This window comes from Choristoneura fumiferana, chromosome 6 (genome assembly GCF_025370935.1).
Source record: "Choristoneura fumiferana chromosome 6, NRCan_CFum_1, whole genome shotgun sequence".
Taxonomy (NCBI): domain Eukaryota; kingdom Metazoa; phylum Arthropoda; class Insecta; order Lepidoptera; family Tortricidae; genus Choristoneura; species Choristoneura fumiferana.
In genome coordinates, this window is record NC_133477.1 from 1920205 (window position 1) to 1944038 (window position 23834).

The 23834-nt window shown below is 38.5% G+C and overlaps 2 protein-coding genes across 2 annotated transcripts in view; one reads left to right on the top strand and one right to left on the bottom strand.

Moving 5' to 3' along the window:
• Positions 1-1600: 1600 nt before the first annotated feature.
• Positions 1601-23834, bottom strand: part of LOC141428463 (macrophage mannose receptor 1-like) — a 28945-nt gene continuing 6711 nt past the window's right edge. The window contains exons 7-18 of the mRNA XM_074088458.1: positions 19912-20132; positions 17116-17229; positions 14660-14797; positions 13674-13868; positions 13000-13254; positions 11922-12117; positions 7461-7564; positions 4931-5044; positions 3895-4038; positions 2947-3144; positions 2337-2591; positions 1601-1851 (exon numbers count right to left, since the gene is read on the bottom strand). Coding sequence (XP_073944559.1) covers positions 1670-1851; positions 2337-2591; positions 2947-3144; positions 3895-4038; positions 4931-5044; positions 7461-7564; positions 11922-12117; positions 13000-13254; positions 13674-13868; positions 14660-14797; positions 17116-17229; positions 19912-20132 — 2116 coding nt within the window. The 3' untranslated portion in view covers positions 1601-1669. The remainder of the gene's footprint in view (positions 1852-2336; positions 2592-2946; positions 3145-3894; positions 4039-4930; positions 5045-7460; positions 7565-11921; positions 12118-12999; positions 13255-13673; positions 13869-14659; positions 14798-17115; positions 17230-19911; positions 20133-23834) is intronic.
• LOC141428813 (uncharacterized) lies at positions 7329-11727 on the top strand. Its single transcript, XM_074088830.1, has 4 exons — positions 7329-7599; positions 8248-8430; positions 9535-9649; positions 11223-11727. Exons 1-4 carry the CDS (start codon positions 7408-7410, stop codon positions 11264-11266), a joined length of 534 nt encoding a protein of 177 aa, XP_073944931.1. The 5' UTR covers positions 7329-7407; the 3' UTR covers positions 11267-11727.

Consider the following 23834-nt stretch of genomic DNA (forward strand, 5'->3'; position numbering starts at 1 on the left):
GGAGCGGCGGCTTTTTCAAAGCGCATCGCGCATTTAGGTCGGACAAAACTTTGACCGTGGATCAAACTTTTTACACGCAAGGTAGGTAAACTCTTAAGGTCTATCTCGATATAAGGTCTGTGGATATACTACATTAATTTCTCAAGAAAATCGTCAGGAAGGTTCACTAGTGATCCTCATCGGGCGTCCACATCCACTCTGTGAAGAGTGTAGCTAATTTATTTTATATATCTTATCTATCACAGCCACAAAGTGCTGGAACAGCCTGCCTCCTCCAATTCGTGCGCTGAAATCAAAATTTACATTTAAATCTAAATGCAAAGCTTACTTTCTCGATAAACAAAAGGTTGGCTGAGTTGCTGACGTTTTCTTTTCTCGAATAGAAAGAAAGAAAGAAAGAAAGAAAGAAAATACATTTATTCACAACACAAGACACAACAATAGTATTAAGTACAAATAGACAACACGTAGGAAAGTATGTGTCATTGCGGTTGTGAATAGGACACTGGCTCAGCATAATGCTGAAGCGTTAATAATAAACACCCCAGCGCTGATTTTCAGCCAGCACCGTTGGTGACCCTCGGACCGCAAAAATAAAATAAAAAAATAAAAATAGCAGCCTTCTTTTCTTTAACTGTGTTTTGTACCTTGCTTTGATTCTCTGTCACGACTTCTCTGCGACTCCGCTCTCAATAAATAAAAAATAAATAAAATCTGCTTACCCTGCTCCAATAATAACCCATCTGGCGGGGGTATCACTCTCAGGCAATACGTACATTGAGCGCATTTGACACACACTTTTTAATTTTTCGTTAAGTTTTTTCGATTTATTTTACAAATGAAGGCGGTACCTGCACATAATGATATCGTGAACGGGTTTGCAATGGGCTGAGCTGTGTTTCCAATCTTTTATCATAACAATGTTACTTTTACTTTTACTTTTGGATGTTTAATGGTTTATGGAGGGTTATGAGATGCATAACAGTATTATAATTTTTGAACTTGTTAATAATTCACTGCAATAATAGCCAAATCAAATCCTGGCCTGACTCGATAAGGTTTAATTGTTCGAAAATGTTTAAACTGAGCAAGTGTTGCCATACATTCTTCCGGAACATAACTTTGTTTGCGAACTACCTTCCGCTGGCGTTCGTGTCGTCACAGCCTAGTGTGTATATGTCTTTATTTTATGTGTTTAGTTTTAATGGGTCCCACTGAAAAACAGCGTTGTGGCTTGCCGCAACATTATGCTGAGTGGGTCCCAATTTATACTATTCGATGTTTTTTTTTAAATCGAATATGTGTAAATAAATGTCTCTCTCTCTCTCTCTCTCTCTCTCTCTCTCTCTCTATCATAATGGTTTCAAATGAAAAGTCTGTCTTATCAAATTTTGAGAAACTTTAAAAAAATGTACAGGTAAGATAAGTTAGGTAAGATAATGATTTATTTACCAAAGTTAAAATTATACAATCATAGAGATTTCGAAAAAAAAGAATAATTTACTAAAGATTATCATGCATACACTACAACAACAACTAAATAAATCTACGTTTAATGTTTCCAGGAAGAGACTTTAGATATAAACCGAAAGAAATTCAATTCAATATTGATTTTTTAAATTTTATTTGCATATAAAAAGTATGTAAAAGCCTCTAAAAAGACTAGAATTTACAGTTCATCGTCAGTCAGGAGACTGTCTGGTTTCTTCTCGCAGATAAAAGGGCAGGCTCTGTCACACCAGACGTCGTCCAGTTGGCCGTTGGTGAACATCGCTCCGCAGAACTGGTTGCTCGAGTTGTCCGGCTGACCAGTCGCCCACACGTTGTAGCCCGCTTCTTTCAACGTTTGCCCTGGAAATAGGGAGTTGGAAGTATAGAGTATTGGAAGCCTTGTGGTTACCTATGGCTTTTCAAGCCTGGGCTCCTTTGTGGTTTTCTAGATCGACGTGTAAAATAATATCAGAAAACCATGAGCTTAAAGGTGAACGAAACCTGAACATATCAGCGAAGATATTCAATGTTTTGTGTGAAATTCAGGCCTGCGTGGAGATTACGATCCTAGCCCTTACATGCCGAGAGGAGGCCTGGTTGCCTGCAGTGGGACGTATATAGGTCAAGATGATCCTACTCGTACTAACCTACGCGCAAAAATTTGTGAGTGTACCTATATATTGTGTTAATTTTTGAATCAGGTTTTACTTCGCAGAGGTCCATATCAACAAAGTATACCAGTTATTTTGCTCATCCGTGACCTTGCGATGGCTATGTACATCCATGCAACATATGGGTCCTCCACCTCCACACTAAAAACACACTGAGTCGTTTCGAAAGCTCACCGTGAATAGTCATCCATAAGCCGTGGTCTCCCCATTCGCTGTGTCCTATGTGGACGACATGCTTGATGAAGTTGCCAGGCATGCTGTTGGCGGGGTGTTTGGCGTACAGTTCCTTCAGGACCTGGGCTTCTGTGGCACTGTTGATGATGGCCAGGTGACCTCCCTCACCGGAACAGGTGGCAAAGGCGCTGCCCCAAACTTGGGGCTCAGGATGGAACTTGTAGCAGCTGCCCGTGCGACAGTCCAGAGCGTATTCTATTGCAAACATAACAATGCTTAATTGTATCTAGATGGATAAAATAGTTATTTGATGACCGGACAACCATATGGTTATAGAACCGGACTGCAAAATGTTAGGAGGTAAGATGCAAATATTTGTTTTCAATTAATATGTATTTAATTTATATAAGTACCTACCTATTTTAAGTGTATTCTTTTTATAACGGCATATACTTATGTATTTTTCTAACCTGTGTAATGTGTCACTGCTATTATAAATAAATGATTCTCTTTCTTTCTATTTCAGAACGTAAACGTTTTTCATTGTTTGTCTGCGCTATAGTAGTGCAAAAGGACCAAGGTTCAGTGGGCTAAAACTACAGATGCTTACCATTATCAACAGTTCCACAATCATTCAGCACGGGCATGTTTATTTGTTTCTTCCTGTAGCAGACGTAGGGGTAGACGTCGGAGCAGTTGACATCCGCGAGGGTGCCGTTGGGCAGCATGAGCAGACAGTCCTCGCTGTTGTCTGCATTGTCTGGCTCACCAGGCGCCCACGTCACGGGCATGCGAGACAGAGGGATGCCTGCCACGGGAACAAACTTGACAAGTGGAAAGTGAGACTAATTTGTGTGAAAATGATACACTGGCAGGAAATTTCGCTTTGCTGAGGAAGTCGCTAGAATATCAAAACCATGGATATTGAACGCTCACTTTGAGAACCTATATGTAGATGGGTCTTAGAGAAATGGTCTGAGACTATAATAAAATAAATTTAACATCCGAGATTTAATCACGACGATATTTAATATACATAATAATAAGCTTTAAACGAGCAAGTCTTGTATATTTATTTATTCCTGGGATCTTTTTGGGAGATTTTTGGCTTAGACTTCTTTTTTTTATTCGACTGAATGGCAAACGAACAAGTGGGTCTCCTGATGGTAAGAGATCACCACCGGCCATAGACACCTGCAACTCCAGGGGGATTGCAGATGCGTTGCCAACCTAGGGGCCTAAGATGGGATACCTATACCTCAAGTGCCAGTAATTTCACCGGCTGTCTTGCTCTCCACGCCGAAACACAACAGTGCAAGCACTGCTGCTTCACGGCAGGATTAGCGAGCAAGATGGTGGTAGCCACCTGCAAAACAAACCTGTCTCTGGAAAAACAAGTGATTTTTAGTTTTAGCCCACGTAAAGGCTTAATATACCTTGTTTTGACCGTCATTGTTATCCTCTGAGACCGCTCATAACCAGGACGTATGAAGGTCATAGGGGAAACTGTGACACTGGATCATACAATAAAATCACTTGTAATTAATAATTTCCTTACCTCCAATGGAATAGAAATCGCCCTTTGAGTATGTCGCGTGTGTTCCCGTAAAAATGCCGCATGGCACAGTCGCCTGCGAGTTCTTGAAAACACTCTTCATGGCTGCCCACATGTGGGCGTTTTCAGCTGACGCCAGCACAGTGCCTGATGAAGAGAAAGCAAAACATTAGCATCAAACAAACAAATCACCCACTGTGGAGTAAAGGTCTCTTCGTTTTCACGCCACTTTGCCCAGTCCTGTGTCCATCTCAGTTTACCAGCCGAAAACCAATATCGGCGTAGCATACCTTAAGCTATTTTTTTATCCTTCAGATGCTTAGATCTATTTTTTTATTTAATTTAATTTAAATTCTATACTGACTTCGATTTTCGATTTTATTTTAATTTTTAATAATCGTAGGTACGCGATCGTAATGTAAAACAATATGAATGTTTATTGTGAATTTCAATTATAAATTAATTATTTTTTTGTTTATTTTACTAACATGTATTGGATCATTTTTTTATTACAAGCTTACCCTGCCCTACCTTAGCTTGCCCTGTTTATTTACTTTTTTTTTGATATGGCGTTTGCGTTTATTTGCTTATTTGTTGACTTGACTTGTTGGGACTTACGTTGGAAACTAAATTTGACCCACTTTCAGCGATCCAATTAACCTGAAATTACATATACTTGATTTAACCTTATTGACATACTTATGTAAATTTGGTGACAATAAAGTAATCTGGTAGTTACATCTTGGTGGTCTTACCAGGATCGTCTCCGAAGGAGGGAACTCCTCAATGGTTAATAGTACCGATTTGAAATCTGATACTGATATGCAGCTTAAATTACAATGCAAGTACAGTCAACAAAAAGTACAGTCAGCAAAAAAGCTTGTATTAAAAATTACATTTTTAACAGAAACTTATTTATCTGACATTTAATAAATATTCTATTCTATACCTACGTTTAATCCCAATGTACCTAATATTTCGTATGTGTAATGTCTGTGGCAATCATGTTTTTTTACGTGCTCCCCTCCATAATCCGTACCTTCCCGGAAGCACCGTAGACGAGCGTCCTTCCATGTCGCGGGGATATGATGCAGCTTCATCCAACCCTCAGCTTCCTGGTAGTAGTCGTAGTCGAACCTGAACAGCTTGCCATCTGGAGAACAATGCCAGTACATTCGAGGATAACACCATAACGTAAATATTCGACAGTAGCAGCGGCACTGGTTTTTAATCCCCGCAAAAAGAGGGGTGTTATAAGTTTAACCGCTATGTGTGTCTGTATGTCTGTGTGTGTGTCTGTCTGTCTGTCTGTGGCACCGTAGCTCTTAAACGGTTGGACCGATTTGAATGCGGTTTGTTGTTATTTGATAGCAGCTTTTCTAGCGATGGTTCTTAGATATGTTTTATCAAAATAGGTTCAGCCGTTTTTGAGATATTGAACTTTGAAGTGACAAACAAGTTTCCAACTTTTTGTTGGTATGGTTATAGTTCAAATCGGCTCAAATAATACAGTAATCATACTAGGCGCGAAGGTGCCCAATGCGCTTGCTGCGTTAAACCTTTGCATCAAGAAACGACCCAGAGCGGGGGTCAAGACCTTTCTCACGAAGACGGCACCTCGAGAATATTACAGACTAAAAATTTCCTGTAGATTTATAATAAAATTGTTTTATTGGCAAATACATTCTAATAAATGAGAAAAAAAATGATTAAGTAGACCGATTTAGACCTTTTGTAGAATGGTATTGGAATAATAATAACTATTATTTTGATACATGTGATGACTCTATGTCTTAAAAGACTATATTTTCTATTATTAAATACTAAAATTACACTGTTTGTGGTGGGTTATAATGGAAATATTTCACATGAAAGACAGCTCTGACGCGTATTTTTGTAAAACCTCACTAACAAAATGATTTGGTAAAAAAAAAACGCTGACGGAAATAAATGGAAATCACCGCTATACATCAGAGTAAGAGTTTATCTATATTTTAAATTAGTTTTTCCTTAAAAAACGTAAGCATTTAGACACTAATAAGGCATTTGAAAAACCTCAAAATCGCTGAATGGGCAATTTTTCGTTTGCACGCTTTTGCGCAAACTATATTGAGTGGCTAAAAGATGAAGAAGCTTGTACCATGGGTACTAGGCAACGGATAAACATACTTCACATAAATATTTACATACTCACATACATATTTATTACACGACCAAGAATCGAGAGCAAACATTCGTATTATTGATACAAATATCTGCCACGACCGGGGATTGAACCCCGGGCCTCAAGCTTTGTAGTCAGGTTCTTCTTAACTTCTTGGCTATCAGGACGTCAAACCCCGTAACCTTTCTTTTTATACCATTGTGCCTGCACAATTCATTTCGCTATCTTTTCCCACCATCGCACGTTTAACCGATTGAAAGAAAGAAAGAGTTGAAAATTATTAAAATTTTAAACACTTACCAATTAAACCCAAATAAAATACGAAAATGCAAATATTGTAATATAAATTCATTTTCTTTACTATTGTGTGGACCAGAAGTTATGTTTATTTGCCTTGATGAACTGGTATGACTAAAATATTATTATAATGATGTTTAAGTAAATGTTTATCAAAGCAGGATGCTGCTTATGGAATTATGTATTTTATAATAATACTAGCATTTACCCGCGGCTTCGCACGCGCAAACCATGCCCTAGCAATTAAATTAAAAGCACAGAATAAAATAATAGTACTTACTCTAAAAGTCCCGGATTTCGTAAAAAAATCATCGTGAATTTTACTAACGTTGCATAAAAACTTGCACCTTGTGGTTGTAATATAACGCGCTGGTTTATTTATTTAGGACCTAAACACCTAAACCTAAATTTTAGGTATTTATTAATTGTGTGTGTGTGTGTGTGAGAGAGAGAGAGACTAGTAAAAGAAAATAAGGGCTACTGGAGTTCTATCGGTAAAACTTGGTAAAATGAAATCAGAAAGATACACGTTTGGTTAAATAGATCTGACTTTAGTTGAATTAGAAGTACTTGTATTGTGTTACGTTGTATTAATAAAACCGTTTTTTAGACAACGTTTGACCAATGAAACTCTTTAGCGCTTAGGTATTATTATTTTGCCTCCGTATTTTGCTACAACTTGGCCGCAAAGCTGTAGTTTTGTCAGTACACTATAGACAATTTACAGAATAGTATTAACTCCTCAGATATTGACATAATTTATAACCTATTGACATGACACATTTTTATGATTTTTGGGCACCTTTTTTCGATCGTTTTAAAAATTTATTAGTGGTCGCGCTGTCATCGTTCATCCACCATTACATATTTCGTTTTTTAGAATTTTTTACCGTACAACGGCACAAACTACTAGACACTGGCAAAATTGTCCTCGATGGACAGAGCCATATTTTTTTAAAGAAACAACATACTTTATTTAGTGCTTAATCGTGATCTTTGCAGATTTCATTTTTCGATTAGATATATTCGTAAAGCTCGAAGAAAATGTTCCATTAATGTTCACGATAAGTGCATATTCAGTTCATCCCTTAGTTGCGAGGTTCCTTACGCTGTGGAGGTATGTCGAAGTGGTCACGGACTGGGTGACCTTCTTCCTGAGCTGCTTGTGTTGCCAGTGCCTCAACAACATGCCGTGTGACGCTGTTCCTCCGTCTGAAGGCAGTAAATCATCGATCGAAACCCCCCAGGTAATTTCCAGTGCCTAAGTCCTGGCTAACTAATAACATAATGCAAGTTTCAAAATGTCACACAAAAGTGCAACACAAAAGGCTCGCCCCATGTTAAGATTGTTTTTTTGGAATCTTTTTGTATTTTTTATTTTAATTCCAAGAATTTTACTTTTACGGCCCCAAGTGTCAGTGCCAAGTTACAATTTTCTTCATTTATATTCTTTACTAGTGTTTACCCGTGGTTTCACTTCTACACACGTAAATCATTAGATCTAGCAACTAAATTGAAATATCGGGATTTTTAAATCATGGTTTTCATTGACGTTGCATTAAAAACAATCATGTCAAATTTCATGACTCTAAGCCCAGTTGTTGTTTCGAGATTTTATCCCTATCCCGTGGGAATATTGGAATATAAAGTAGCCTATGTTTTATTCTAGATGTCCAGCTATCTACATACCAAATTTCATCCAAATCGGTCCAGCCGTTTCAACGTGAAGGAGTAACAAACATACTCACTAACTCACTTCTTCACTCACCAACTCACTTCTTCACTCACCAACTCACTTCTTCACTCACCAACTCACTTCTTCACTCACCAACTTTCGCATTTATAATATTACGAGTAGTAGGATTCTGTGGTGTAACCGAAACCTTACTGTTCAGATTCTCTCAAGAGCGGCAGAAGTAGACTCAGGCCGGGTTTGTGGCGAGCCTTTTAGACCTCAGCACTTGGTCATTGACTTCCACCGGCAACCTGGCGACAATGAGGGCGTGGAGCAGAAGTGCAACGACTTCTGGAACTTCGTCCGAAAACAGCCGGCTATGGGTGGCATGCTGGTCACGCCGGTAACATGTTTTACTTGACGGCAGCCAAGGCCTAAAGCTACTTTAAAAAGTCAAAAAATCCAGAGATTTCCCGAGATTATCAAAATCCGGCCGGAATCCTGAGAAGAGTCTCAAAATCCTGAGATTTCAGGATATAATGAATCTTTAGATAATGGAACTCTATAGTCTCGACTCGTATAATTATTCAAACTGACTTATACAAGATTCATTTCATAGGCATACTTTTCTAAGTGGCAATTAGAGAATAAACTAAGAGAAATTGGCATAATTAATAATATGTTATTAACTAGTGTGGCTCGACGTGTGACCGTCCTAGAGACCGGATTATAATAATATGCATAATGCATTTGCATATAGAGCCTATATATTACCAAACTCGAATACTGCTTGTTACCTCAGTGGATGTGGAATGGTGTTATTACAAATGAGTAAGTATTTTAACTTTGCACATTTTGACGGTTTTCATGCATATTTGTAGCATTTATGATCCGGTCTCTAGTCACTCCAAAGCATTTCAATTTCTACATACCGTTACTACTTTGAAAAAATCCCTTGAGCAACATAATTGACCCTTAGAGCCTCCGCAGACTGCAGACTTTCTGTCGGCCGATAGTTGGGCTTTTAATCAGTATAAAGATGTATCATGGATACTTATACGAGTAAACTATCAGCCGATAGAAAGAATGCGGTCTTAGGGGGCTCTTAGATTAATAAATAAATAAATATGGACTCTACAACCATGGACCTAATACTGTAAATAAAATAAGGAGAAGTGCCATTATTATACCGCGTGAGCCAAGCCAGCGAAGTGCCACAGAAATATTATATTTTCATTTTTGGACATCTTAATTTCAAGATATTCTGCTTAAAGGGCTTCTTGCTTTGTATTACTACTCGCTCTTGGTCAAATAAATTACTTACTTAAACTAAATTGGGTAGTTTTTGGGTGAAATATTTTCTGGTATTATAACTGACTTTGAGATTTGTTTTAGTAAACAAGCACATTTTGTGTGTGGAACGGTTTGATATTAGATGGTGCAGATCTCTTCCTAGTTATTGCTTGCAACAGTCATAAGTACTTATAAAATAGTATTTTTATCGCAGGAAAGCAACAATAAAACTATTGTGAAAAAAGTACCAGAGCAACATAAAGTAAAGAACGATATGCAAGTAGACGAGTACCCAGCTGTGCATATGTTAAAGAAATTGGATCAATTAAGTGAGTACACTTGTAGTTTACAACACGAAAGAGTTATTTTTCATTTGACGTCAATATACGCAAAGAACCAGTGATACGGAGTTGAAAGATCTGAACAACTAGTTCAAATTTAAAGGTGGATTTTTAAACCCACGGAAAAAATGCAAACAAAGGTGTTGCCGCTATCAAAAAATATTTGCAGAATTCAAGACACTCATTGTTTCCACATTTGTCAGAAATTGACTTCCCATTAAAAAACTGTATTAATTAGATAATCAAGATAAAATATTTTAATTTATTGACGGTAATCTTTATTATAGCATTTACACTGATTATATTAATTTACAAAGAGAAGACTGTTTTCGTATGCATAATTTATTTATTATCCTGGTATTACAACAGGGTTTTTAAGCTGTGGGCCGCTTGACGCGAGACGTCACTCAATGCACTAACATTCGAGACTGAATTCGTAATAATTTTCCATTGACTCTTGTTCTACTATTTTTTTATTGTTGACATTTTTGCTATGTTTAATTGTAGTTAAGTTGTTCATTGTTACGTTTTCCGTTGTTTTTCGTTCAAAGGACGACTTATAAGTTGTCTCCCGTAGTTGGCTTTTTATCGGAAATAGAGAAAAAACATAACAACAGAACTTTAAATAATATTCTAGCTGCCCCGTACCTTGAGATCCCCTGAAATGTCACTTTGACAATGACGAAACTTTGTTTTCATTTTTTTCCATGGGATTAAAAATCCGGGTTTAATTCAATAGGCGAGGTTCTAGGCATTCTTTATGTTAACATCTGAGCTACCCACTTATTTATTAAAAGTGTGATTGTATGGGTTACAAATCCACCAAAATTTGGGAGCTGTGATAGTTTTAAGTCCATTCCTTCATGGCTCATCTCATAATGCTAATAGTTTACATTGCAAACATTTTTCTAACAAAGTTTATCACTTATGTCTCCTGAATTACGGGACAGAACAACATAAACTAACTATTTGATTGACCCGTTTACTTATGAACTAACTGAGCGGCAAAACATTAGACCTTAAAAAGTATTCTCTTTATTATACAATAGAGTTTACCCACGGCTTCGCACGCGTAAATATTCGATCTGGTACCATTGAAATTCCGGGATTTCATTAAATTCCCCTGGGTATAACCAAAATTTATATCGTGGTCTTCATTGAGGTTGTGTTAAGAACAACTGTCCAAAATTTCAAGACTTAACCCAGCGGTTGAAATTTCAAGATTTTATCCCTGTCCCGTGGGAATATCCGGATAAGAAGTAGCCTATGTGTTATTCCAGATGTCCAGCTATCTACATACTAAATTTAATCCAAATATGTCCAGCCGTTTTTGTGAAGGAATAACAAACACACACACACAGTAGACACATAGTAGGAAATTTTAAATTAACTCAAATGTTTGCAGTAATACATTATTCAGGTAATTTTGTACGTAGAGTGGGCCAAATTTTGTGTCGATGAGTATATTTTCTTTCTTTCTTCATATTCTTAAATGTCTACCAGCTCTTAAAATACCTCGAGGAAAGGATACTAGCATACATAATGGAAATATTGTTCACAGGCCAGTCGATCGAGGCGTTCGCAGCATCAGAACAAACTGCTTAACTAATTTAAATTAAAATTAAGCACTCGCTTCTAGATGAAATGTAAATTTAATGAGAAAATAATCTTTTGCCCAGCTTTGTGATGTTAACAAGGAAGGTACGGATAGATGTGATTTTTGATACTCTTACTTATATATTTTTTTAGTTTTGTTAATATTGTTTTATATTATTGTTGTAATTTACTTCAATGTAGTTTAAACACTTGGTTTGGATATAATAAAAAAGTGTTGATTTGATTGCAACATTTATTTAAGTAAAAGTAGATAGGTCCATCTATTTTTAGTTTTACAAATACAAAAGAATGAGGTTTAAAAACACGATATAATTAGTCAGAGTCAAGGGAATAACCGACCGATAAAGACCGACTCATTGACGGCGCTCAGGAAGTTACGTAATACCTATTAGTGGTAGGTCACGATAGTACTTATGTATTTTTTGACCATTAATTGTGTGTTGCCAGAGATTACTATCGTCGACATGAACCCGATGCTCCTTTTTTTTAAATTAAGAAAACGGTTGACGGTGTGTATAACATTGTAATCGTGTTTCGTGAATTACATTGAAAAGTTGGTTGAATTACGCCGAAATTATGACGAATATAACAAGATACGAATTTGATGCGGATACATTATATATCGGTAGGTTAATCAATTTACAGGTCTTCATCATTGATGAGGCTATCTGGAGCTTTCTCGCAGATAAAAGGGGTGGGTAGGTCGCACCAAATGGCGTTCAGAGTACCAGGTCTATGCACGGCCCCGCAATACTCTCCGTTCTTGTGTTTGGTGTCAGTGCTGTTTGCTGGCTCGCTGCTCGACCATTTGTCGTAACCCGCTTCTTGTAAGGTTTGGCCTGTGGATACAAGCGGGGTCATCAAAATAGAGGTTAAAAGAAGTACAGCCAGTACCCAGTAGCGTGTAGTAGCACCTGCTAGCACCAGCAACAGGGTAGGCAAATGTGTACCAAATATTCAGCCTAATGGCTCCAATTGTTATTTTTATCATTATACGTGTGTAGGTACTGTTACCCACGACTCCGTCCGAGTAGAATTCGGTCATTGCTATTACGCGGGAACTAGTTATGTAATTTTCCGGGACTCAAACTATCTGTATAGGTACCGAATTTCATCTAAATTGATTCAGCGGTTTAGACGTGATGAGGTGACAAACAGACTTACACATTTTCGCTTTAACTCTAATAATAATAATAATAATAATTTTATTTATTCAGACAACTTGATCCAAAAATTTTGTTAGTATTTCCTTAAGACTATGTTAGTAATTATAGCTAGCCAGTGAAAGGGTATTTTTAATTAGGTGTTGCATAATTGAGCACTCATTTCTTACAGCTAATGTCTTTGGAGACTGTTTGGGCTGCCACGTATCCTAATTAAAAGTGATGCCATCTTTTTGCGCAAGACGGCAGTAAAGTTGTCCACTCGAGCTCCCGCAAACATGGCGGAAGCGCTGCAGAACCGTGGTGGTTATAATATTGGTGGGATTAATTATATTGCTCGGTTGCCTCATAAATAGATAGATAGATAGATCATCATCATCATCATCATCATCAGCCGGAAGACGTCCACTGCTGGACAAAGGCCTCCCCCTTAGAACGCCACAATGAACGACAACTCGCCACTTGCATCCACCGGTTTCCCGCAACTCTCACGATGTCGTCAGTCCACCTGGTGGAGAGCTAGTGGGGGGATAGATAGATTGCCCAAAAATATCTTACTATGTATGGTGAGCCAAAGTCCGCGTTCACCCCAATCACAAAATCCGATGTGACTGGAGAGTTTGGTGAAGGCGCCGGGCATGAGGCTGTCAGGGTTTTTGGCGTACAGATCCTTGATGACCTGGGCTTCCACGTCACTGTTGATGATGGCCAGGTGTCCGCCCTCGCCAGCGCATGCGGCGAATGCCCGCGGCCAGCTCTGCGGCAGGCGATGGAACTTGTAGCAGCTTCCTGTTCTCGTGTCGAGGGTGTAGCCTGGACAGAGCAAGGATTAGCTTAAGAATGTTGTGCGGTAAATTAGACAGACGGTGATAGAGACAGCGCGAATTTTACACCGAAACGGACACTTTTTTTTGAAGCAACATAAATGTTTATTATTTATGCAGTAGCCACCTTGACGTGTGCTTTGGGAGGAAGGGCTATGGATTAGCCCGAAAACATGTCAAGCTAAACTCCAAGCGTTAAGATGTGGGTTCTGTGGGTTTATTTCACCAAGATCCTCTGCTTGATTGGCCATAGGTTAAGCAATGGCTCCGTATTTTGTGAACTAAATGATGTCTTTCAATGTATTTCAATAGCTGTATTGAAAAAGAGAAGTCATACAGTCACCGTCTCCTTTAATTTAAGACCAGTTAAGAAGTTATGTTGTGTTTCCACTATTATACAATACTTACCGTTGTCAACCGTGCCGCAACCTGCGAGGAACATGTGCTTAGCCTTCTTCTTGTAACAGAAGAAAGGGTAGACTTCAGAGCATGCGACGTCTGCTAAGGTGCCATTGGGCAGCAGCACCAGACAGTCCTCGCCGTTCTCGAAGTTGTCAGGCTCATTAGGTGCCCAGGATACAGGGATCTTGGATAAAGGAGTTCCTGGGAAAAACGTGGCTTCTTTACTGGCCTGTAGCCTGTTACATGTAGCGCTCCATTAATTATAATAACTCAGTCATTAAACGGACGACAGCACTTAGCGTTACTTTTGGTTAACTATTTTCTTTAAGTTTTTAAGTTCCACTTTCCAGCTCCTGGCTCCGTCATTATCATTTCGATGGTAGGTACTATATATATTATTGTATTGTCCAGAATTACGTATAAATACCAAGATTTAGATCGATACGACAATAAGAAGTACCTAGATGAAAGTTTTCTTTCAAAATTTACTTTGATAAAATCTCTGAATAGTTAAAATAAATAAAAAAAGTGAAGTTAGCCGCTAATGAGTTATTTCTTGTAAACCGTTTTATTAATCCCACGGGACAAGCCATGCCTACTGCTGCCTGCATGTATGCTGACTTATGGGGGGGTCACTATAAATATAACTGAATATTTACAAAAATAAAAACAAAAAACCGGCCAAGTGCGAATCGGACTCGCGCGCGAAGGGTTCCGTACCATTATCTATACAACATTAGACATTAGAAAAAAAAACTGCAAAAAATCACGTTTGTTGTATAGGAGCCACCCTTAATATTTATTTTATTTTGCTTTTAGTATTTGTTGTTATAACGGCAACAGAAATACATCGTTTGTGAAGATTACAACTGTCTAGCTATCACGGTTCATGAGATACAGCCTGGCGACAGACAGACAGACGGACAGTGAAGTCTTAGTAATCAGGTCGTACCCTTTGGATACGGAACCCTAAAATAACATGTTAAAGGAACCTTCGATGGTGAAATAGTCGCCTTTCGAGAAAGTGGCATGGATGCCGGTGTAGACTCCGCAGGATCTGACGAGCTTGGCTGTCAGGGTCTTCATCGCTGCCAGCATGGAGGCATCTTCAGGAGACGCCAGGACTGCACCTGTCAATTTGTTATCACCATTTTAATTTCTTCCAGTCCAAAAAACAATAAATTTAAATTCAAATCATTTATTCGGTAAATAGGCCGTAATGGGCACTTTTACAAGTCATTTTTTTAAACTACCAGCGCTTTCGGAAAGACCATCATTGCCAAGAATAATGCGCCGCAAGAAACTTGGCAGAAAGATATTTTTTCAACATAAAATAATTACAAATAAAATACTTAAAAACTACAGTAAGTATACAATTAATTAAAAAAATAATAATACAGGGATGTATGGGGTCCCTTAGTTACAAAACTAAACACTAACTATTATCTACGTTCAGTGGAAGTGTAGACTGCTTCTACCGTCATAAATAAAAAAAAAACTGAAATTTACATTTCAGGTCAAGTAACCATTAAGCTTTTGGATTCCGAAGGCAAGCTCACGTCTGCCGCCCCCAAAGTTAGCTCACACGCACTCATGTCATGCTCTGAAATCAAGTCCGATGGTGGCAGACGCAAGGACTCGAGGTTTTTTATACTACTACTATGTGTGAATGTTATTGTAATAAATCACTTTACTTTTATCTGAAGTAGACAATTGGTGCCCCGGCCTTTATGGACCCAGCAATATTCTTCTCGGAAAATATAAAATAACTGACTTATTGTAAGTGTGTGGGTACGTGGTCTAGAACTGAAAGTTACGAAACCCATGAACATTTTGTATGGGAAAATGTTTTTTCTTTTATTTTTTCGTAAAATTTTCCAATGTTTTTAATAGTTATTCTCCTGTTCGGGACGGAGACAAATAAAACAAATCAAAAATCATAAAATTCGGTCCAGCCGTTCTAGAGTTATAAGTGTTCGAACAAACCCGACTTTGTTTTATTATAATTACTAAGATTATTGTTTTCTTCTCAGAGATTCGTAAATCACCACTGTGCGCCGGCGCCATGCGTATGCGCCTATACCGTTATACGCCTATTAGGTACTTTCTTCGTACACTCATTTCTCTGAATTTATGCAAGAAAACAAGCTCTGTTTGGTTGTAGTATTTTTGCGACCGTGTGTTTATTTTTCTTACTTTCTTCCTAAATAGTGTAGATTTCTATATATATTAAATTATGTATTAATAAAACCATTTTTAGACAAGGGATTTCGAAAAGAAAGTATTTTCGTTTTACCAATGACTCTTGTGGCCCTTGTTTTTTCTTTTGGGTAGCATTATCGACATATCTCTATGTACAGCCGAGGATATTAAATCAAGTACCTGGGTGGAACCTATGTGCTAATAATGTGAAGGTGACATCCCATACATCTGCCAATGAAATCATTGTGAAATTTAATATGAAAAGGTTCCACTATGATACGTGATTCAGTTTCCTTGACTGTACCTTACGACACAGGGTGTGCCTTCACTTGACCGAATTTCATGTGCTATAATATTCAACCGCCATAATATTGTTTCTTATAAAATATTTTTCACTACTCATTGTTTACCATTTTTATCAATTGACAGAACCTTTGTTTCCCATAATATTTTTTTATAGCAGCCCGGGTAATAAAAATAATAGATAGATTAGTAATAGACAAAAGCAATTTTAATCAATCATTATCAAAATAAATACTATATAGTATGGCGTTTGAGTATTCTATTAAATAATATTATTTAACTTAATAATATGGAAAACAATACGTATTGCATTCGTATCATTATGACATCTAATTTTCGGGAAAATAAGAATATATCAAATAAATTTTCTAGTAAACGACACATTCGGGCATATGAACTTCGGGCAAATAAAATTATGGCATATAACTTTCGGGCAAACAATAGATAACCACGACACAGATTATAATAATGGGCTTTGACATTTTTTACAGATGTCACAGCATTACGATGACACTTGCGCTCGTAACTGAAAAGGCCGATTCGGGATAGGATAAACTAAATACTAGTGAATTTCATAATGATAATATTACGGAGCCGATAAAGCCGTGGTGGCCTAGTGGAAAAGCCGTGCTGCCCTAGTGGTTTGACCTATCGCCTCTCAAGCAGAGGGTCGTGGGTTCGAACCCCGGCACGCGCCTCTGAGTTTTTCGAAATTCATGTGCGGAATTACATTTGAAATTTACCACGAGCTTTGCGGTAAAGGAAAACATTGTGAGGAAACCTGTACTGTGCGAAGTTCCCAATCCGCACTGGGCCCAAGCCCTCTTGTTCTGAGAGGAGGCTTGTGCACAGCAGTGGGACGTATATAGGCTGGGATGATGATGATGATGATGAATGAATATTACGGAACTGGTTTAAAACTGAGCTCAGTGGATGAACCTACCTTCACGGAAGCACTTCAGCCAGGCGTCGTTCCAAGTGGCTGGTACTTGGTGCAGTTTGAACCAACCCTCCGCCTCCTGGCTGTACTGGTAATCGAACCTGAACTGCTTGCCATCTGGATTGCAGAATGTAGACGAGAGAAAGTTTAACTGTAGTGTTGTAAAAAAACGTTTTTTCTAAGGTGGAGAAAGCAGTGAAAAAAAAACATGAAAATATCATACAACTATTATGTCTGTCCGTCCGCGGCTAAGCTCAGATACCGTTAGTCTAGTACTAAATCTGTTATTTGCATGAATACATTATCAGTCACGCCAACAAATTGGTAAAAAAAAGAAAGTAAAAAAAAAAATTCGGTGTGTAAACCTTAGACGCAGTGTGGGTGTTATTTTATTTCGACTATCCCTGTAGAGTGGATAGGTCTTTTTAAACTATTGGGGGGTTGATAAGACGATTTTTCTATTCAGTGATCTGTTTGCGAAATATTTAACTTTAAACTGCAAATTTTCATTAAATTGAGCGTCCCGCTGGGTGAAAAAAATTGGAAAAATTCAGAATGGTAGTAAATATAATAATATCAAATATATAAGGAAAATTATAGCGGCTAAGATTGCTTGAGAGTTATTAGTAATTTAAGAGTAAATGCCTATGGTATAAAACATACTTAAACTTGGAAGATTCGGTATTCGGAAATACGAAATCCTTAGTAAAATATAATTTGATTTTTTCGTTAAAGCTACTGGGCCCTACCCTGGGCGTGTCCGACACGCTTTTCGCTGGTTTTGTTCCATAATGCCTCCTTAACACATTTCGTACCATAACACTTTCAACTTATTGAAAGAAAAGCAATGAGAACACAGAAAATCATTTTAATTTTAAACACTTACCAATCGAACCCAAATAAAATATGAAAATGCAAATATTGTAATAGAAATTCATTTTTTTTTACTTTTGTGTGGACTTGAAGTGATTTGTATTTGACTTGATAAACTGAAATGACTAAAATATAATGATGTTTCAGTAAATGCTTATCAAAGCAGGATGCTGCTTCTGGAATTATGTATCTATCTATATACTAGCGACCCGCCCCGGCTTCGCACGGGCAAAGTAAAAAAAAACGGCCAAGTGCCAATCTACCTAAACCCTTAAATATTTATTTTATTTTAATTGAATTATTTATTTTTAAAGTACATTTATACAAATAAATATTATCAACATCATTACATTTATGCAAAAAAAATCACGTGTGTTGTACGGGGGCCCCTTAAATAATAATTTTATTCTGTTTTTAGTATTTATTGTTGTAGCGGCAATAGAAATACACCATTTGTGAAAATTTAAACTGTCTAGCTATCACAGTTCATGTCATGAGATTAGACGTGTGCGCCGCGCCGACCCGCCGCCGCCGCCGCCATTTTTTCGACGCCGCCGCCGCCGATCAGCGTATCGGCGTAAAATCGGCGCGAGTTCAAAATGTTTTCTAAAACTGAATTTCTGACTTTCGAAGCATTCTATATTTTACTACAATGTCATCCTCCACTCGAGAACTTTTCGGCCCCAACGGCCATCTGTTCTCCGTGCTATATGGCCTGCCCATTGCCACTTCAACGAGCTATTTCGCTTGGCTATGTCGGTGACCCTTGTTCTTCTATGTATCTCCTCATTTCTGATTCGATCCCGTAGAGAAACCCCGAGCATAGCTCTCCATAGCTCGCTGAGCAACTCTGAGCCTATTTATAAGGCATATAGTAAAGCACAACGTCTCGGATCCATATGTCATCACTGGCAACTGGCAACACACATTGGTTAAAGACTTTCGTCTTAGGACACTGAGGAATTTTCCCAAACGCTGACAATCCGGGTTGGATTCGACGATTGACCTCCTTCTCGAAGTTAGACTTACCTAATTGGACGGTTTGTCCTAGGTATCATACGCGTCAACAACTTCAAGAACCAAATTCTCCACCAAAATAGGGTAGGCACCACATGGATATTCGACATGACCTTTGTCTTGTCCCTGTTCATTTTGAGGCCCACCCGTTGGGAGACTCGATTGAGGCCTTGGAGCATCGTGCTGAGTTCTTCCATCGACTTTGCCATGACCACCACGATATCGTCGGAAAACCGAAGGTGAGTGATGTTGTATTCGCCGTTGATATTGATGCCTAGTCCTTTCCATTCCAGAAGCTTGAAGGCGTCTTCCAAACCGGCAGCAAACAGTGTCGAAGATATGACATCTCCCTGTCTTACGCCTCTTTTCAAGGGCATCAGGCATCAGGGCAGGGGGGCCTTTGAACTCTGTTCCTGTACTCGGACCGACATAGTGGCATTTTTATACAAACACTTCAACACTTCGATATATCGGTAGTCGATACGATACGGCATCGTTGGAGAGACTCTAACACCGCCCACGTTTCGACCGAATCAAAGGCTTTCTCGTAGTCCACAAACGCTAGACAAAGCGGCAAGTTATACTCTTCGTTCTTCTGTATGATCTGCCGCAGCGTATGAATGTGGTCTACGGTATGCCTTTTCGGAACCCGGCTTGTTCGGTTGGCTGGAAGCTATCGACCCTGCGTTCGAGACGACATAAAATGACCCTGGAAAACAGCGAGATAGGCCTGTAATTCTTCAATAGGGTGTTATCGCCCTTCATGAAGGAAGAACAACAGCATAACGCTCTTGTTCCACGCTTCTGGCGTTGTGCCTTCGAGCAAGACAGAATTAAAGAGCCTCTGAAGGACTTTAAGAGCCGGTGATCCACCCGGCTTCCGAAGCTCTGACGTAATTCCGTCCTCACCCGGCGCCTTGTTGTTCTTAAGCTGTTTCAGGGTCATCCTTATCTCGTACAGGCTGATGTCCGGGATATCTTCTGTATAGTGTCGGGTCAGTTTGGCTCTTGGGTCTTGAGTCGCCGCGCTGAAAACAGGCTTAGTGACCGACTCGTAGAGCCGTCCAAAGAACTCCTCGATTTCCCTCAACACTTCCGCTTTAGTCCACGCTAACACTGCCATCATCTCTCTTCAACTTTTTCATTTGATTTTGCCCAATAGACATATCTCTTGCGAACACTTTAGAGCCTTTATTCCACTCAATCGTATCTTTAACACGAGCAGTATTAAAGGTACGAATATCGTGTCGCAAGGATTTCGAAATTTGTCTATTCAGCATCATCGGGAGACTGCAGTCGAAGCGAGCGTCGTTCAGCCATAAGGTTACTCATACATACATAGGGTATACTCCGAGAGCTTCCGAGTTCTACCGGTACGGTGAATCTTAAAGAAGAGAAGAAGAAAAAAGGTCCCGTTTAAGTCCAAAACGGGTGGAGAAAATGATATTTGTCCGTGACAATTACAGCCGCTGCGACGCGTCAATTAAAGCTTCAATTGTCTGTACATTTTATCTAATCTTGTTATAAAAAATTAGTCTACAAATTAAACAGTTCTATTTAAATTCTCCGCGCCGAAATCACGCCGAAAACACGCCGCCGCCGCCGATTTTTGACCGGCGCCCGCCGCCGTAGACTTTAGAATCGGCGCACACGTCTACATGAGATACAGCCTAGTGAAAGACAGACAGGCAGACAGTGGAGTCTTAGTGATAGGGTCCCGTTTTTATGCTTTGGTCACAGAACTCTAAAAAGGTCTCTAATCAATCTCTAATAATGTTCACACACACATTTTCAGCTCCATTTCCCAAAAACTACACCCGACCCGCGCGAAACCAGGGCGCGTCAACGTAGTGTGCATTTCGTATAGTAAGAAATGCTGCCCTCAGACACAGAATAACTAATAGTACAATACAATACAATACAATACAATAACTCTTTATTGCACACCAATACAGTAAACAGTACAGAGAAAACAAGTATATACATAGAGATTTTCTAAGGTAAGCAATAGGCGGCCTTATCGCTTCAGAGCGATCTCTTCCAGGCAACCTTTACAATGGACAGAAATAAGGAATACATTTTAGCAGGTGGTGCAATTTACAGTAGATCAGAGCTGTATCAAGAATACATAAAACTAACACATACAATACACATACACAACAAATCTAAACAGATAGATAGGTAGATGGATACCATAACAACACATAAATAAGCAATAGTACTTAGCTAGCCGTAGCTTAATAGTACTACCGTACAGAAGGGACTCTCTCGAACAAAAGTCAAGTTTAGGTATAAATCGTTGCCTACTCTTACGACTTGCACGCGAAATTGAAACTTATCATGTTACACGAGCGTTCATATTCCGTTGGGCACCATTGACTCGAAACCGGTTTGGCGCCAAGAACACAGGGTTCCCACTCGCCGATGAATAAAGATAACAGTGGGTACTAATATGAATTCAATAAGCTACCTTTAATAAAAAAGTAAATAAACTTTAATGGCTAAAGCTACAAAACAACAATATTTTATCAGCAACAGCAACCATTTGGTAGTAGGTACCTCTTTGGTCAATCTTTAGTGATATTTTTGTTTAGTTTGTTTTATATTGGCTTGACAAAGTGCCTACTTACTTATAAACAAACATTTAAGCAAACTTAGTTACTTATAGGCAATTGTAATTTGTTTTAAAATGGGTCTAAAGTGTTTACTTTTAGGTGAATTAAACGGTATTCAATCAATAAGGAATCGACTTTGATTGTAAACAATACGAAAATCTACTAAATAAGTACCTACCTGTAGCAAAACTATATTCCTTTAGACGCCCTAAAATCCTTGTAATACCTAACAATCTTGTTCTCATTATGCACCTACTACTCTTACACAGTCCTGGATTTATAAATAGGCCGTATAGGCCGCGGCCTAGGGGCGGCAGCGGCCTAGGGGCGGCAGATTTCAATTCATATTATTTTAGAAAGTTACATAGGGCGGCGGATATAAAGTGGCCTACACTCATAAAAAACATAAATCCGCCACTGCTCTTACAGAGTATTTAACTATATGATGGTTTAAATTAAATGCAAGAAAATGGCTTTCTTACGTTTCAATACCTATCTTTCGGAAGGTTGAAAAATGATAATTCCGATTCTTTTATCCTCTTTTTATTTATACAGCCATAAACAATTTCGAAGTCATAGTTTGCAAAAAAAATAAGTTGGTAGGTACCTACACAAATCACGCGCGACGCGTCCAGGATGTGAGCTAAGCAGCAACCCACTGCCGTGCACCCAATGGTTGGGTGCGCCGGCCAAACGTACCTAAACTGCGGAGTGTCCAACCCCTGGATGAAGTTAGATGTTGGCCATAGGAACTCTGTAATAAAACGACACGACTGCATCGATTTTGGTCTCATTTGATTCGTCTTGACGACTACCTACTTTGGTAACCAGGGGCAAAAAGTACCGCCAGGAAAAAAGCTTGTATTAATTTTTTTTACAAAAGACTATTACTGAACTTTGTTTTTAAAACATTGTACGGAGGTACGGAACCCTTCATGCGCGAGTCGCTCGCACTCGCACTTGACCGACTTTTTATAATTCCTGGTCAGCCTATATTTTTAACGCAGGATAGTAACAATAAAACTATTGCGAAAGAAGTACCAGAGCAACATAAAGTAAAGAACGATATGCAAGTAGACGAGTACCCAGGTGAGCATGTCTTAAAGAAATTGGATCCATTAAGTGATTACACTTGTAGTTTACAACAAGACAGTCAGGTCTTTTTCATTTGACCTCACATACCAGATTTGTAATCGGCGATTAGGAGTTGAAAAATGTAAACAACTGCCTAGCTATAAATTGAAAATACAAACTGAAATATAGATGCAGAGAAAAACCAGAAAAATAAGACCAACACTGGGAATCGAACCCAGGTCCTCGGTATTCCGTACCGCGTGCTATACCGCTACACCACTGTTGGTCAACAGTGGTGGTTGGTGTTTTGACCAACAGTGGTTGACCTGGGTTCGATTCCCAGTGTTGGTCTTATTTTTCTGTGCATCTATATTTCAGTTTGTGTTTTCAATTTAGGTTTTACGGGATGACCGTAAAAGTAAAAATTTGGAATTGAAATAAAAAATACAAAAAGATTCCAAAAAACAATCTTACCTAGCTATAATTGAATTCAAGCGAGGTCCTAGGCATTCTTTTTATAGTGTACCTTGTGGCCATGGTAACGTCTGCTAAGTTACCTACTTATGAAAAGTATGATTTTATGGGTTATAGGATAATGGGTTATAGGGTTATGGGATATAGGATGTATAATCTATACTAAGTGGCACAAAATGTAACCCTCAAATTTTAATATATTCAGTAGTAGCTAGGTAATTTTTTATTTAGAGTGGGCCAAATTTTGTGCCGCTGAATATTTTTTCTTTCTTTCTTCTTAATCTTAAAGGTCTGCTAGCTCTCAAAATATCTCGACGAAAGAATACTTGCATTGCATATAAGTAACTAGCGTTTACCCGCGGCTTCGCACGCGTAAATCATTAGATACAGCAGTTGAATTGAAATTCGGGGATTTTATTAAATTCTCGTGGCAATTCCCTAAAATTAAATCGTGGTTTTCATTGACGTTAAATTAAAACACCCATGCCAAATTTCATGACTCTAAGCCCAGCGATTGTTATTTCAAGATTGTATCCCTATGTGGGAATATCAGAATAAAAATTAGCCTATGTGTTATTACAGATGTCCAGCTACCTAGGTACATACTAAATTTCATGACTCTAAGCCTAGCGGTTGTTATTAAGAGATTTTATCCCTATCCCTCGGGAA